The following is a 12,590-nucleotide window of genomic DNA, read 5'->3' on the forward strand; positions in this document are numbered from 1 at the left end:
CACGCTGCTTATTGAAACATCTTTGAAACTCATTATACTCACTGAGTAACCCACTCTGAGTTTCAGTGAGAAAGGTGGACTATAAATAATGTAAACAAAATAAATAAATAAATAAATAAATAAAAAAGCAGTGTGATCTTGGGCCAGTCGCTCTTTCAGCCTAAACTACCTCACAGGGTTGTTTTGAGGATAAAATGGCGAACCACGTATGCGCTGTTGGGAGTCTTTCCGACAAAAGGTGGGATATACAGTGAGGAAAGTTGAGAGGAAGAAAACTGATTCATTTGAAATGTGGTGCTGGAGGAGAGTTTTGCAGATACCATGAATGGTCAAAAAGATAAATAAGTGGGCACTAGATCAAATCAAGCCTGAATTCTCCCTGGAAGCTAAAATGACAAAACTGAGGCTATTGTACTTTGGTCACGTCATGAGCGGACAAGACTCTCTGGAAAAGTCAGCAATGCTAGGAAAAGCGGAAGGCAGCAGGAAAAGAGGAAGACCCAAAAAGTGATGGCTGGAATCAATAAAAGAAGCCACGTCCTCCAGTTTGCAGGATCTGAGCAAGTCTGTTCATGATGGGACGTCTTGGCGGTCTTTCATTCATACGGTCGCCTTAAGATGCAAGCATGCATGTCCACGTGTGTCAACCGCTGGGTTTGCAAGGCGTTTTAGAACTAATAGACAAATAATAATAACTGCATTACAGAGTGCTGAATTGTAAGATCTTCGGGGGGGGGGACCAGTCTTCTTGCTTGAGGCACTGTAAAGCACCACGTGCAAAGGACCATATACCAATACGCATGCGCCCCCTTGGCGCGGCCCGTTCGCCTCTCCTTTCGGCGTTCAAGGCCAGCGCAAGCGCGTTGGCGGGCGGAGAATGGTGGGCGTGGCTTGGGGGAGTGGGTGGGAGGGGCACGTTAGAGAACGGCTGCTAAGGGCCGTCCCCCGCGCGGGACTGGCCACGTCACTTATGCTGGTGAGGTGACGGTGGCGGCTCGGCGCATGCGCGCTAGGCGCCACCTCAGAACCGGCGTTGTGAGGCAAGAGGGAGAGAGAGACTTTTGGGTGCGCGCGCGAAAGGGAAAGAGCTCGCGGAGGGTGAGTGGCGTGGGTGCGCGCGCGCGCGATGGGGGGGCTGAGGTGAGGAGGGCGTCGTGCGCGCGCGCTCCCTCCCCCCCTTGTGGAAAAGTGTTGGCAAGAGTGCCTCTGATCATGTGCAGAGCGCCTTGTCGCCTCCGCTTCTGAGCTGCGGCTCCTGGCTTCCTCCCCCGGGGCGCTTCAGGTCGAGGGGCCGCCAGAGAAGCTCCCTCTTCCCTCCCTCAGGCGTTGGGACGCCCGAAGCGCTTCAGGCACGTTGTTTTCTGGTCGTTCTCACAACAGCCCCGCTAGGTAGGCTAGAATAGTCCTCATCTCCAGCCTGCGGGGGTGAGAAGAACTCCTGCTCAGGCTGGTTTGGCTAATGGGCTGTTGTGAAGAATTGCTGCCTCTTGGACTGGGTTTTCATGCTTTTAATGCACTTAAATGTGCTTATGTTTTAACGTATTTTACTGTGATTTTATAGATTGATGTTACCCACTCGGAGTCCGGCTCGTGAGGAGAGCGGGTTATAAATATAATTTTTTTTAAATTAAAACAAATGTAAATTTAAATCGGCCAGGGCAGAATTTGAACTTTTTGAGCTTGCAGCTGCCAAGCTAAATTTTGGAAATGGGGGGTGGGGGGTCAGTTTAAACATAAGAAGAGCCCCACTGGAAGAGACCCACCTAGCCCAGCACCCCGTCTCACACAGGGGCCGGCCACTTACGCTGGAGGGCCAACAGCCGGGCACAGAGGCCGAGGCCTTCCCCAATGTTGCCACCGAGGTTGACTGCCTTGGAGTCTGGAGGTTCCCTTTATTCGCCATGGCTAACTCCCCTGATAGACCCCTCCTCCATCAATCTGTCTAATCCTCTTTTAAAGCCGTTTACGCCTGTGGCCACCACTCCGTCCTCTGGCAGCGCATCCCGCGTGTTAGTCACTGGTTGCATAAATTTATTTATTATTTATTTATGTTGTTTACAGTCTGCCTTAAAAGAAGTATTTCCTTTTGTTCATTGTGTATCTACTTCACATCAGTTTCACTGGACGCTCCCACATCCTCTAGCCTGTGCATAATTTTATAAACCGGTATCATATCCCCCCCCCCACTTAGTAATTTCTTCTGAATTGCTGAGTTCCAGACTCACCAGCCTTTACTCATAAGAAGGGTGTTCGATAGGGGAATTTTTAAAATAGAACTCTGTCACTGAGGCAGGTTTGCCTCTTGTGTGGGTGTCCTGTGAGGATGAATCCTTGCCTATTAATTTTAGAGGAGGGGTCCCTTAACAGTGTTCCAACCCTCTAACCATCTTGGTTGCCCTCTTATGTGCTTTTTTCAGCTCTGCCATGTCCTTTTTGAGATATGGTGACCAGAACTGCCCGCCGTATTCCAAATGAGGCAGCACCATAGATCTATCCAGGGACATTATAACATTGGCCATTTTATTTTCAGTCCCTTTCCTAATAACCCCCAGTATAGAGTTGGGCTTTTTCGCTGCTGCAGCACAGTTGTTCGACACTTTCATTGAGCCTCACTGAGTTCCTTGGAGGAACGGGAGGGATAAAGATGCGCTAAATAAACCGCCACTCATCCTACTATTGGAAATTGAATGTATCTATCAGGAGCTTCTGATATTTATCTTTTATTTACTTGGAACTGTATATGGGTGTGAATAAGACATACAAGGGAAATTTAATTGTATAGCCTCAGGTTCAAAAATGTTATATAGCACCACAGTCTCTTACAAATGAGTAGTTGTGATTAACATAAGACCTATTAAGTGCAATGCACCTGAAGCTTTTCCGATCATCACTGCTCAGCCTTGTTACATCTCCTGCTAACTGTGATCTCAACTGTTGGTAATAGACTTAGTTTATTTTAATATGCTTATTCTACTCCTTCATCTGACGTCTCCAGGGTGGCTTACAAGTGAAATTAAAAATAAAATGTAACATCTAAAATTGAGCAGCATGATGATGAGTGCCGTCAAATTATAAAACAGCAAAATAAAACAGTCAACAATAGATGAGGCATCAATTTAAACAAGGGCAGAAGCAGTAATAATATTACATGCCCTGTGGGGGGGAAGTTCCACCTGGCATATAAAATAAAAGAATGCTGCAGAAGGAATTCCACAATAGGGTGTCACCACTGAAAAGGCCACCCCTCTGTTTGTTTCGTGCTTAACTTCCGAGGGGAGGAGACAGCAGAGGAGAGTTTTAGAAGACTTCCTCCTCTAGTGACAGAGAGGCTATTTTCCAAGTTCCTAAAGCAGATCCGTTTCTTGTAGAAATCGTGATTACTCCAGCTTTGGCGCCAAGAGAAACTGGCCTCAAGCAGGGTGGGAAAGATCCAAGATAAAGTCGGCTGCTTCCTTGTTTGCTTTCTCCATCTTTTACAGCAAACATTTCCTTTCTATTTGTTTAATCATTATTGATTGACTAAGCTTTAGTGAGTTTCCATGTGTTCAAAAGGAACTGAGATGCTGGTACTGCAGTGATACAGCATCAAATGTATGCTCTCTGGCAGGGGTCCACAAAGTCTGACTTCAGGCAAACTTTTATCTGTGGTTGCTATGGCACCCCATATTCTGGAGCATGTGCAGAGAGCTTGGGGCAGGAGGACTGTTTTCCATAGACTTGGGCTTCTGCAGAAGCTGAGCTACCACCTGCTGTGAAAGATCAGTGGGGAGGGAAACTGCCCCATGGAGAATTTGAGGGGGGTCCCCAGAAGCTGTGTTGGAACCCAGAGCTGGGGGAGGGGCATTCACCACTGGCAAACAGGGGTGGTGCAGCTATTCATGCAATGGAAGTCCAGTTCCCTTTGCATGTGTCAGACGGTATTCCCCCCATTAGCATGCCAAAACCTGGGAAACTCTTTCAGGATGACTCAGCCCAAACCCACCTTCCTGAGTAGATATAAATTACCTGCTAACATTTTCTCCACACCGGAACACTGAGAATTCTGTCTTTTGGTGCTACACCTCTGAAGATGCCAGTCACAGCTTCTGGCGAAACGTCAGGAACTACAATGGCAAGACCACGGCCATACAGCACAGAAAATCTACAACAACTAATGTCAGACTAATGTTGCAAAGTTCTGGGGAGCCCAAAAAAGAGCATGAAAGATACCAGAAAGATAGGCATGGTGAAGTACCTGTTTCCTGAGCTCATTGTAAGACTCTTGCATGCTGTTAAGGTGAACTTGTTCAGGTTCTTCTCTGATGAGATCCCCATAGCAATAGCGGTCTACACTAAATTTTTGTATTGATGAGACTAATAGTGTTTGTTTTTAAAGAAATTTTGGAGAGTTGGGTTTTTTTTAATACTTTTAATTTTATTGATAAGTTTAAAATCTCGAAAAGAGAAAGAAAAAAATAAAAAGGAGAGAAAATAATAGAAATTAAAGAAAAAGAACAAAGAAAAATAATACATATTTACATTTTTCTCTACAACACCCAGGGTTTTTTTTCAGCTGGAACGTGGTGGAACGGAGTTCCGGCACCTCTTGAAAATGGTCACATGGCTGGTGGCCCCGCCCCCTGATCTCCAGACAGAGGAGAGTTTAGACTGCCCTCCGCGCTGCTCAGCAGCCACCAGTCATGTGACCATTTTCTCCGAGGGCAACCCACTGAGTTCCACCACCTCTTTTCCCAGAAAAAAAGCCCTGACAACACCTATTATATCTTTTCAAACATTATACATAGTTTTGATACCACCAAAATTTACCTTTTCAATACTGCCCCCCTTCTATTTAGTTTCCCCAAATTTATCTTCTTAGAAGATAAATTTCTTGACAGGGCTTTACAGGAAATATATCGCAGTTAGTCCTTGTTCTACAAAATGCTCCAGTGAAATTAATTAATTAAAATAGGTCTCTAAAGGATCTTTGTCTTCAAAGGCGTATTGAACTTAGAAAATTTGTTTAACCTGAGTTCAAAGAACGGGCATGATGAAAAATAAACACTAATTTTATTAACTTTACATTGCAGATGTCAGGGTAAGAAGCCTCTGTGCGATCATAGTATTGGTTGGATTTGTATCTTTATTGCATTTTATAGTTTTTCATTTTCATAATTGGGAGCTAAAAAAGAAATGGTGTGTTGGGGGGTGGGGACAAATTCAGGGTACAGTAGAAGGGTAATTGGAGGGCAGAGGAATAAGAGGATAACCCAGTAGGAGGGCCACTCACACACAATATTTAGTCCAAGTTATCTTGTGTCATCCTGGCTTTCTTGTGATGCACATAAGGAAGCCAGGATAACCAGCCTAGTGAACCACCCTTGTTGTAAGGGTGCCAGGCCAAGGCAAAACGAACTGGGTGTTGGAGGGGCAGGGGGCTGGTCTAGTTCCCCCCTTAAAGGCAAAAAAGGGGAAAAGCTGTATGTTTACCCCAAAAGCAAAGAGTTGTAGGCTGAAATCGAAAGACAGAAGAAACTTTCAAAAAGCAAGGAAGAATCAGCACAGAAAGTATTTCCAGATGGCAACTGTTTGATCAAAGTTGTCCTTTGATTTCAGAACGCCAGTTGCTGGTCTTGCTGCCATGATGCCTGTAGCAACAATAAAGGCCGACACTGACAGCATGCCGTTGTATGATCCCCGCCTCCTTCGTGAGCTGGATTGGAGCCAGAGCAGCGTCACCTTTTCACCTGCCATTTCTCCTGCAGACCCTGGCGACGGTTTGGTTTTGAGACCTTTATGCATTGGTGACATCAACCGAGGTACAGTTCCCTTTGGGTTCTTTTTTAAAAATCAACTGAGTTACATGAAAATGGTGAGAAATTAGTAGGGTTCTGCACCATCTACTCTTGGAATTTACGGGCCTTACGTTGTGAATATTCTATCTGTTCCTGGCAGGCATGCTAGCAAATTCAGCTTGGGCTTGAGATAAGAGAATAGTGTCCAGAACACCAGGAAGAGTTCAAGATGTTTTATTGGATTAACTGTAATTGTTGGGAGAGAGCAAGCTTTTGAATGCCACAGAACACTTCTCTAGGCTGAAACTGTTCTGTGGAGTCTTAACATCTTGATACCAACAGATAAACCCAGTGAATTATGCTAGGATTGTAAGTAAAATGACTGGATTTTAGGATGGTGTCTGGATTGAGTACCAGAGACACCAAGTCAGACCATGGCTCCATCTCAGTGGTCTCTTCTGTCCAGCATCCTGGGCAGAGAAAGGGTCTTCCTGACACTTGCTGCATGTCTTCCTTTCAGGTGAAGATGTCAGAGCATAGACTTGAGACATACGGACCAGGCGCTCTGCCATGGCCTGGGGCTCCTCCTCAAGATTCTGTCCCTGCCAGACGGTATCCCATGCAAGCCACTCCTGCCAGGTTGCTTGGAGCCACCCTGTCTTCTTGATCTGGCTTTACGAAATTGCCTTCCCTTGACTTTATAACTAGTCAAGAGAACATATTTTGGCTTTGCCTTTGAAACCAAAATCTTAGGGTTGGATCCCGCCAAATATTTTGTTGGTGCCAGAGGAAAGAGGGCCCCTCTTTGACCCCGACCCCCCCCCCCATCTAAAATAGAGATTATGAGATCTGTATGGACCAAAATCCACCCAGGCCTGGGCTCTTGTGAGGATCGGAAAAGAGTCTCTCCTCAGCCTTGTGCCAGTAGAAAGGCTGATCAACTCCAACCGTCAGTCTTGGAATGGATAGCCGAGCTTTGAACATGACACTGATATGATCAAGTGACTTCCTATGTGACTTTCCACAGGGCCAGGGTCTTCTTTAAACCACGTGTGCAAAATAGCTCCCCGTGCTTAGCTAGCCTGCCAGCATAATGGCTCCAAGGGCTGGGACTCTGTGGCACATGCTGCTCCTTTGCAACAGGTGGCAGCGCAGTTTAAATGAGTTGCTGAACTTGTTCAAAGTAGTTTGGAGAAAGTATTTCACCTCACATGCTTCACGTTTACATCTGTTGTATGAAAAAAATGATTACTGGAAGAGCAGGGTGCGTGCCTATTGATCGGGAGGGTGAGTTTTCTTGCCTCTTTCATTGTGCAGTGGAATGTGGAAGACCCAGAGGGAATGCCGCCTTCTCCCAAGACCTCTCCCGAAGTCTCTGAACGCAAGTGGTGCTTTGGGTGTATATCGGAGCCTGTCCCGGCAGTGCTTTTGCAGTGGGTGTTGACGCTGTTTGCAAAACTCGTCTTTAAAAAGCATCTTTTCTCTTGCAGGCTTTTTAAAAGTTCTGGGTCAGCTGACTGAAACTGGCGTTGTCAACCACGAGCAATTCAAAAGTGAGTTTGTGTTTTGCTGCTTGGGAAGAAGTAAGCGGAAGTGGCCAATTCCACAGAGTCTGCTGTGTTGCAGCCCAAACAGCAGGACAGTCTTGTGCCACCTTCCAGACTGGCCATAAGCCCACTTTGGTAGCTGCAAGTGATGCCTGTCACATGAGGAGACACCACTGGACTCCTCAGTGAGAGACCTGTGAGGTCCTTGACAAGGAAATCTTTCCTTCCAGCCAGTTCTTGTCCACTGGTGAGCTGCACATTCCAGTTGCTTCTTAAGTGCCCCTCCTATCCTGCGTAGGTGCACTGAGATGCCTGTGAGCAGGCAGAGAAGGTGGGCAGGGCTGCCCGGAAAAAAACATGCTGCTTGTGTTATCAAGGTTGCCCTTGCTCCTGTTTCCACAGAAACTTTTGAACACATGAAGAGTTCTGGGGACTATTACGTGACCGTAGTGGAAGATACAAATCTAGGACAGATTGTGGCGACTGCAACTTTAGTTATTGAACATAAATTCACTCATTCATGTGCAAAGGTATGTATGAAACAAAGTTGTTATCACAAATAAGCTCTGTGGCTTACTAGTCCTAGCCGTTTATGATATGGGAATAAACCCAGGGTTTAGTGGTGGCTGAGTATTGATAGACAAGTTCAGGTTCCTGCCAGAGGGATGGCAAGAGCCAGTTTGGTGTAGTGGTTAAGAGCACAGGACTCTAATCTGGAGAACCGGGTTTGAGTCCCCACTCCTCCACTTGAAGCCAGCTGTGTGACCTTGGGTCAGTCACAGCTCTCTCAGGGCTCTCTCAGCCCCACCCACCTCACAGGGTGTTTTGTTGTGGGGATAATAATGACATACTTTGTAAACCGGTCTAAGTGGGTGTTAAGTCATCCTGAAGGGCGGTATATAAATTGAATGTTGTCATTATTATTACTAAGAGTTGTATCCTGCTGCTCCACTCTCCATGGCGCTTTCCCCCAGCCAGGGCGACAGGCTTCCTGGAATGGTGCAGTACAACCCCTCTTTTCTCCCCAAGATGCTTCCAGTGTCTTCACAAGATAGGGATGTGAATTTCCTTTTTAAAAACACTCATTCAAATGTGTTATTGTAGAAACATCAGATCCAGGGAGGGGAACTGAGCCCGCAGGGCCTCTTGTTCCTCTTGGTTCGCTACAACAGACTCCCCTGCTCATCATTGGTCTGACACCAGTGTGGTGTAATGTTTCGTGTCAGACTAGGATCCAGGAAACCTAGGTTCAAACCCCCACTCTGCCATGGAAACTTTCGGGTGACCTTTGGCCAGCTCCATACTCTCAGCCTAACCTACCTTGCAGGGTTGTTGGGAGGAAAAAATGGAGGAGAATGGTGTAAGTCACTTTGGCTTCCCATTGGGGGAAAAAGTGAGGCAAAAGTAGGTAAATAAATATTTACAGAAACATATACACGGTAAATGTATCCTTATCATTTAAATGTTTACTAATTTGCAAGCCCACCAGAAGTGTTGTTTGTTTGCGTCAGTGGACCCTCTCTGTGTGTGCTTTCTCTGAAGAAAGTCCCATTGAGTTCATGGGGACTTCATGTGCCCTTGGTCCTTCCTACCTTATACTTATGGTTACTGAACATACCTGATGAGAATTTGTTTCATGTTTCCAGAGGGGAAGAATAGAAGATGTTGTCGTAAGCGGGGAATGTCGAGGAAAGCAGCTTGGGAAACTGTAAGTATTTCTTGACAGTTGTGATCACTGACCAGGGAGGCCAAGGTCATGCGTTCGAATTACAAGCAGGTTTCTTGGTCCAGAAAACTGCAGTCCTACTAATTTCCCACATGGATACTGAAATAACTTAGCACGGCATTCATCAAGTGTCCAAAGCTCTTCATGGTCATTAGTGCCGTGATTCTGACATCTTTGTAAAGTAGGCCAGTAGCATGACATCCGCATTTACAGCTTTTCTAAGGGCCACATGATGGGGCCAGAGAATCTCTATCCCTGTGTTGCATGAACACCTCAGCCAGATTCTAAAAGGCGATGCTGCAGCTGTTGGGCTTTTATGAGGGAAACCCACATCTATTTCCCTGCACATTCTTTGGCTGTAGACGTTTGCTGTCAGCCCACCTTACCAAGAAGCCAAAGTAATTATATTACTGTAATATTCTTTATTCAGGGCTGTCTCTGAACACTACCAAGAAACTTCAGCTGGGCCAAATTGACCTGCCAGGTTGCAGTCAAGACCTGGGTATAAGGGATTGTACCACTGGCTGCCAGTTTGTGACTATGTGCTAGTTCCTACATTTACAGCCCTAAATGGCTTGGGGCCAGGGTACCTAGACTGCTTTTTCTCATACTGTCCAGACAGCCCATTAATATCTTCCTTCTGAGCCCTGTTCTCTGTGCAGAGCCACAAGAGAGAGACACAGCTTTATCAGGTGGTACCTTTTGGAATGCTGCTCTCCCGTGGCCCCCCTGGCACCTGCTTTACTGGCTTTTAGGCACCAAGCCAAAACATTTCCTATTTCCCAAGCTTTTAACTGAAGGAACATCCATCCATATCTGTTGCTGAGGACTGTTTTATGGTTATTGTTTTATGCCCCCTGCTAAAAAGAACCTTACGGTGTTGAATATGGTTTTATGCTTATGTTTATTTCCTTAGCAGTCTTCTGGCTTGTGTTGCTGGTTTTAAATTCTGACAGTTTTGTGCTTGGTTTGATGATGGAAGTGTATAAAGCTGTTTTACTTGTGAACCTCCTTGAGCAGGCCTTTAAAGAGGTAGTTTATAAATTTTTTCAGTAAATAAAACCCTCATGGAGTTTTTAGGCTAGAATGCTACTTTGAGTTCCTGAGGAATTCAACTGCAATTACAAAGACATAAAATCATTTAAGTCTCTGGTTGGAAAGCATGAAGGGCAAATTAAAACTGGGCAGTTCTGTTTCCTGTCCGGATGTTCAGCCCTTTTCGGGATGGCTTGTATGGATTTTCCATCTGCTTCAAAGGCTTGATCTGCTTCCTCTGCCTGTTGTTGTGTGGGTGGCTCTTGCAGCGGCTAGTGCCGTACCTTTCTTCCGTTCACACCTGTCTTTGCATTCAAACCTTCTGGCTCCCTCTATCCATCTCCCCCAGAGGCAGGTTGGAAAGGGGAGTGTGCCTTCCCCTCCTCTTCTCTCTAAGCTTGAAGCTGATTTGTTTGGGGATGGTATCATAGCATTGACAGGTAGAGAGAACGTGGTTTTCATCCATGCCATCGTAAAAGGCGCTCACCCCTCCTGGAAGAATCTTGCCAGATCATCCTCCTTTTTCAAAGTACTAACTCTCTTTTCCCCCCTCTCTTTAGATTGACAGCCACTCTTACGTTGCTAAGCAAGCGACTGAATTGTTACAAAATTACACTCGAGTGTCTGCCAAAAAATGTAGCTTTTTATAAAAAGTTTGGGTATTCAGTATCTGAAGAAAACTACATGTATCAAAGGTTCTTCAACTAAAGAAATTCCGCTGTAATCTCTTGCAACAGACTGCTGGTGGGGGACCTTGTGCTGCTGTCTGCATTCTTCCTGGAAAACCAGTATTTTCTGTAAAAGGTACAATCGCCTCTAAAAACGGGACAACAAATACTTAAATGCTGCAGACCGATTCTTTTAGGTTTATTTGCAAATGGTGAAACCTATTTTTCCTACTGTTCATACTAAGTAATGTTTTTGTTAATAGGGAGTGGATGAATATTATGAAAGGAGATCGTTTTTTTAACCAAAGGGTATATATTTTTACCTGATGCATTTTCTTGCCTCGTATTTTTCTAAAGTGATGTGCTGCTTTTTCTCAGTAGCCAAACAGTTCTTACAGGTTTGGACTGACGTGCAATTTCTGTCACTTAGGAATGATAAACACAAGCTCTTCGTTGGGCTTCAGTCACTTACGTTGTCATCAATGTACCTCCCAAGGTTCACATGCCCTAGAAGAGTCCGAAGGGAGATTTCCCAACTGAGGTAGCTTGTGCAAAATCAACAGAGATCAATACACCTGTTCAACATCTCAGATGCCCCCATGGCTTACGCCTACAGTGGATTTTTGGAACAGGATGTGGCAACTCTTGTCCCTGCTAAAAGACACAGGAGTCCCAGTGTCCCCTCACAATTACCTGCTTAAACTTGGTGGGGTTTGTTTGCAGGTGAAAGTTTCTGCCATGTTCTGCACATGTTACAAACCAAAAATTCTGCTTTCAGGAGCTTGATGGGATTAGGCACTTTGGATTTACATAAATTGTTTTAGCACTTTTTGTCATCAGTTGACAATAAACGTATGGCAAATCCACCCACACCCACCCTCCATTTAACTCTGGAGGGTGTTTCCATATGAAGTTCAGGGCATTGTGAGCAAATGAAGGCCATTACAGAAAAGTCTGCTGTTTGAATAATCAAGCTTCACTGAACCACAGAGGGCTGTTCTCAGCTAGGAGGGCTCTTTCATTTCATGAGTAGTGTGGTACGTAACTTTCTGGAAAAGTTTGTTCTATTTATTCAATTTAAAAGCATTGTAAAACTGAAAAATGGGGACTTAATAAATCTCATTTTGAGTCTATTAATTCTTATCCTTTGGTTTGAACGTGCTGCCATCCACTTAATGTGCTAAGATTAAATTCACAGAATTGGTCTGAATGTGTGCCGTAAACATTGAAGGCGACTGTCATGCCTTAAAGGTCAACCTTCTGCCCCAATGTTGCCTCCCAGCACTGGTACTTAGAGGCTTACTGTGGCTAGTAGCCACCGATGGACCTCTTCTCCATGATTCTGTCTGATCCTCTTTTAAAGCCAGCTCTGCTCATGGGCTACACTAGCAGTGAATTCCACAACTGAATTACTTGATGTATTTCATTTCCCGAATATACTATTTAATTTTATTGGGTACCCCCAATTTCTAGGATTATAGGTCATGGGAAAAGCTTCTTTGCCCACTTTCTCTAACACATACGCAACCTCTATCATGCCCCCACCCCCACCATCCCACCTTTTTCCTAAACTGAAAAGCCCCAGACTCGTCGGGAAGGCGCTCCAGCCCCTTAGTCACTGGGATTGCCCTCTTTTGCACTTTTCCCAGCTCTGCAATATCTTTTGAGATACGGTGACTAGGACTGTAAACCATGCTCCCAATGAGGTCTATGCAGGTGGCATTACAATATTGGCAGTTTTATTTTTTAATTCTTTTTCTAACAATTCCTATCATGTAGTTTGCGGCACTGCAGCACAGCGAGGTGACATTTTCATTGAGCTACAACCCAAAGACTTTCT

The 12,590-nt window shown here is 45.2% G+C and overlaps 1 protein-coding gene across 1 annotated transcript; it reads left to right on the forward strand.

Moving 5' to 3' along the window:
- Positions 1-1,001: 1,001 nt before the first annotated feature.
- Positions 1,002-11,883, forward strand: GNPNAT1 (glucosamine-phosphate N-acetyltransferase 1). The gene is made up of 6 exons (XM_054969871.1): positions 1,002-1,098; positions 5,596-5,798; positions 7,265-7,327; positions 7,724-7,851; positions 8,968-9,029; positions 10,643-11,883. Exons 2-6 carry the CDS (start codon positions 5,621-5,623, stop codon positions 10,788-10,790), a joined length of 579 nt encoding a protein of 192 aa, XP_054825846.1. The 5' UTR covers positions 1,002-1,098; positions 5,596-5,620; the 3' UTR covers positions 10,791-11,883.
- The last annotated feature ends 707 nt before the right edge of the window (positions 11,884-12,590 follow it).

This window comes from Eublepharis macularius, chromosome 2 (genome assembly GCF_028583425.1).
Source record: "Eublepharis macularius isolate TG4126 chromosome 2, MPM_Emac_v1.0, whole genome shotgun sequence".
NCBI classification, from domain to species: Eukaryota; Metazoa; Chordata; class Lepidosauria; order Squamata; family Eublepharidae; genus Eublepharis; species Eublepharis macularius.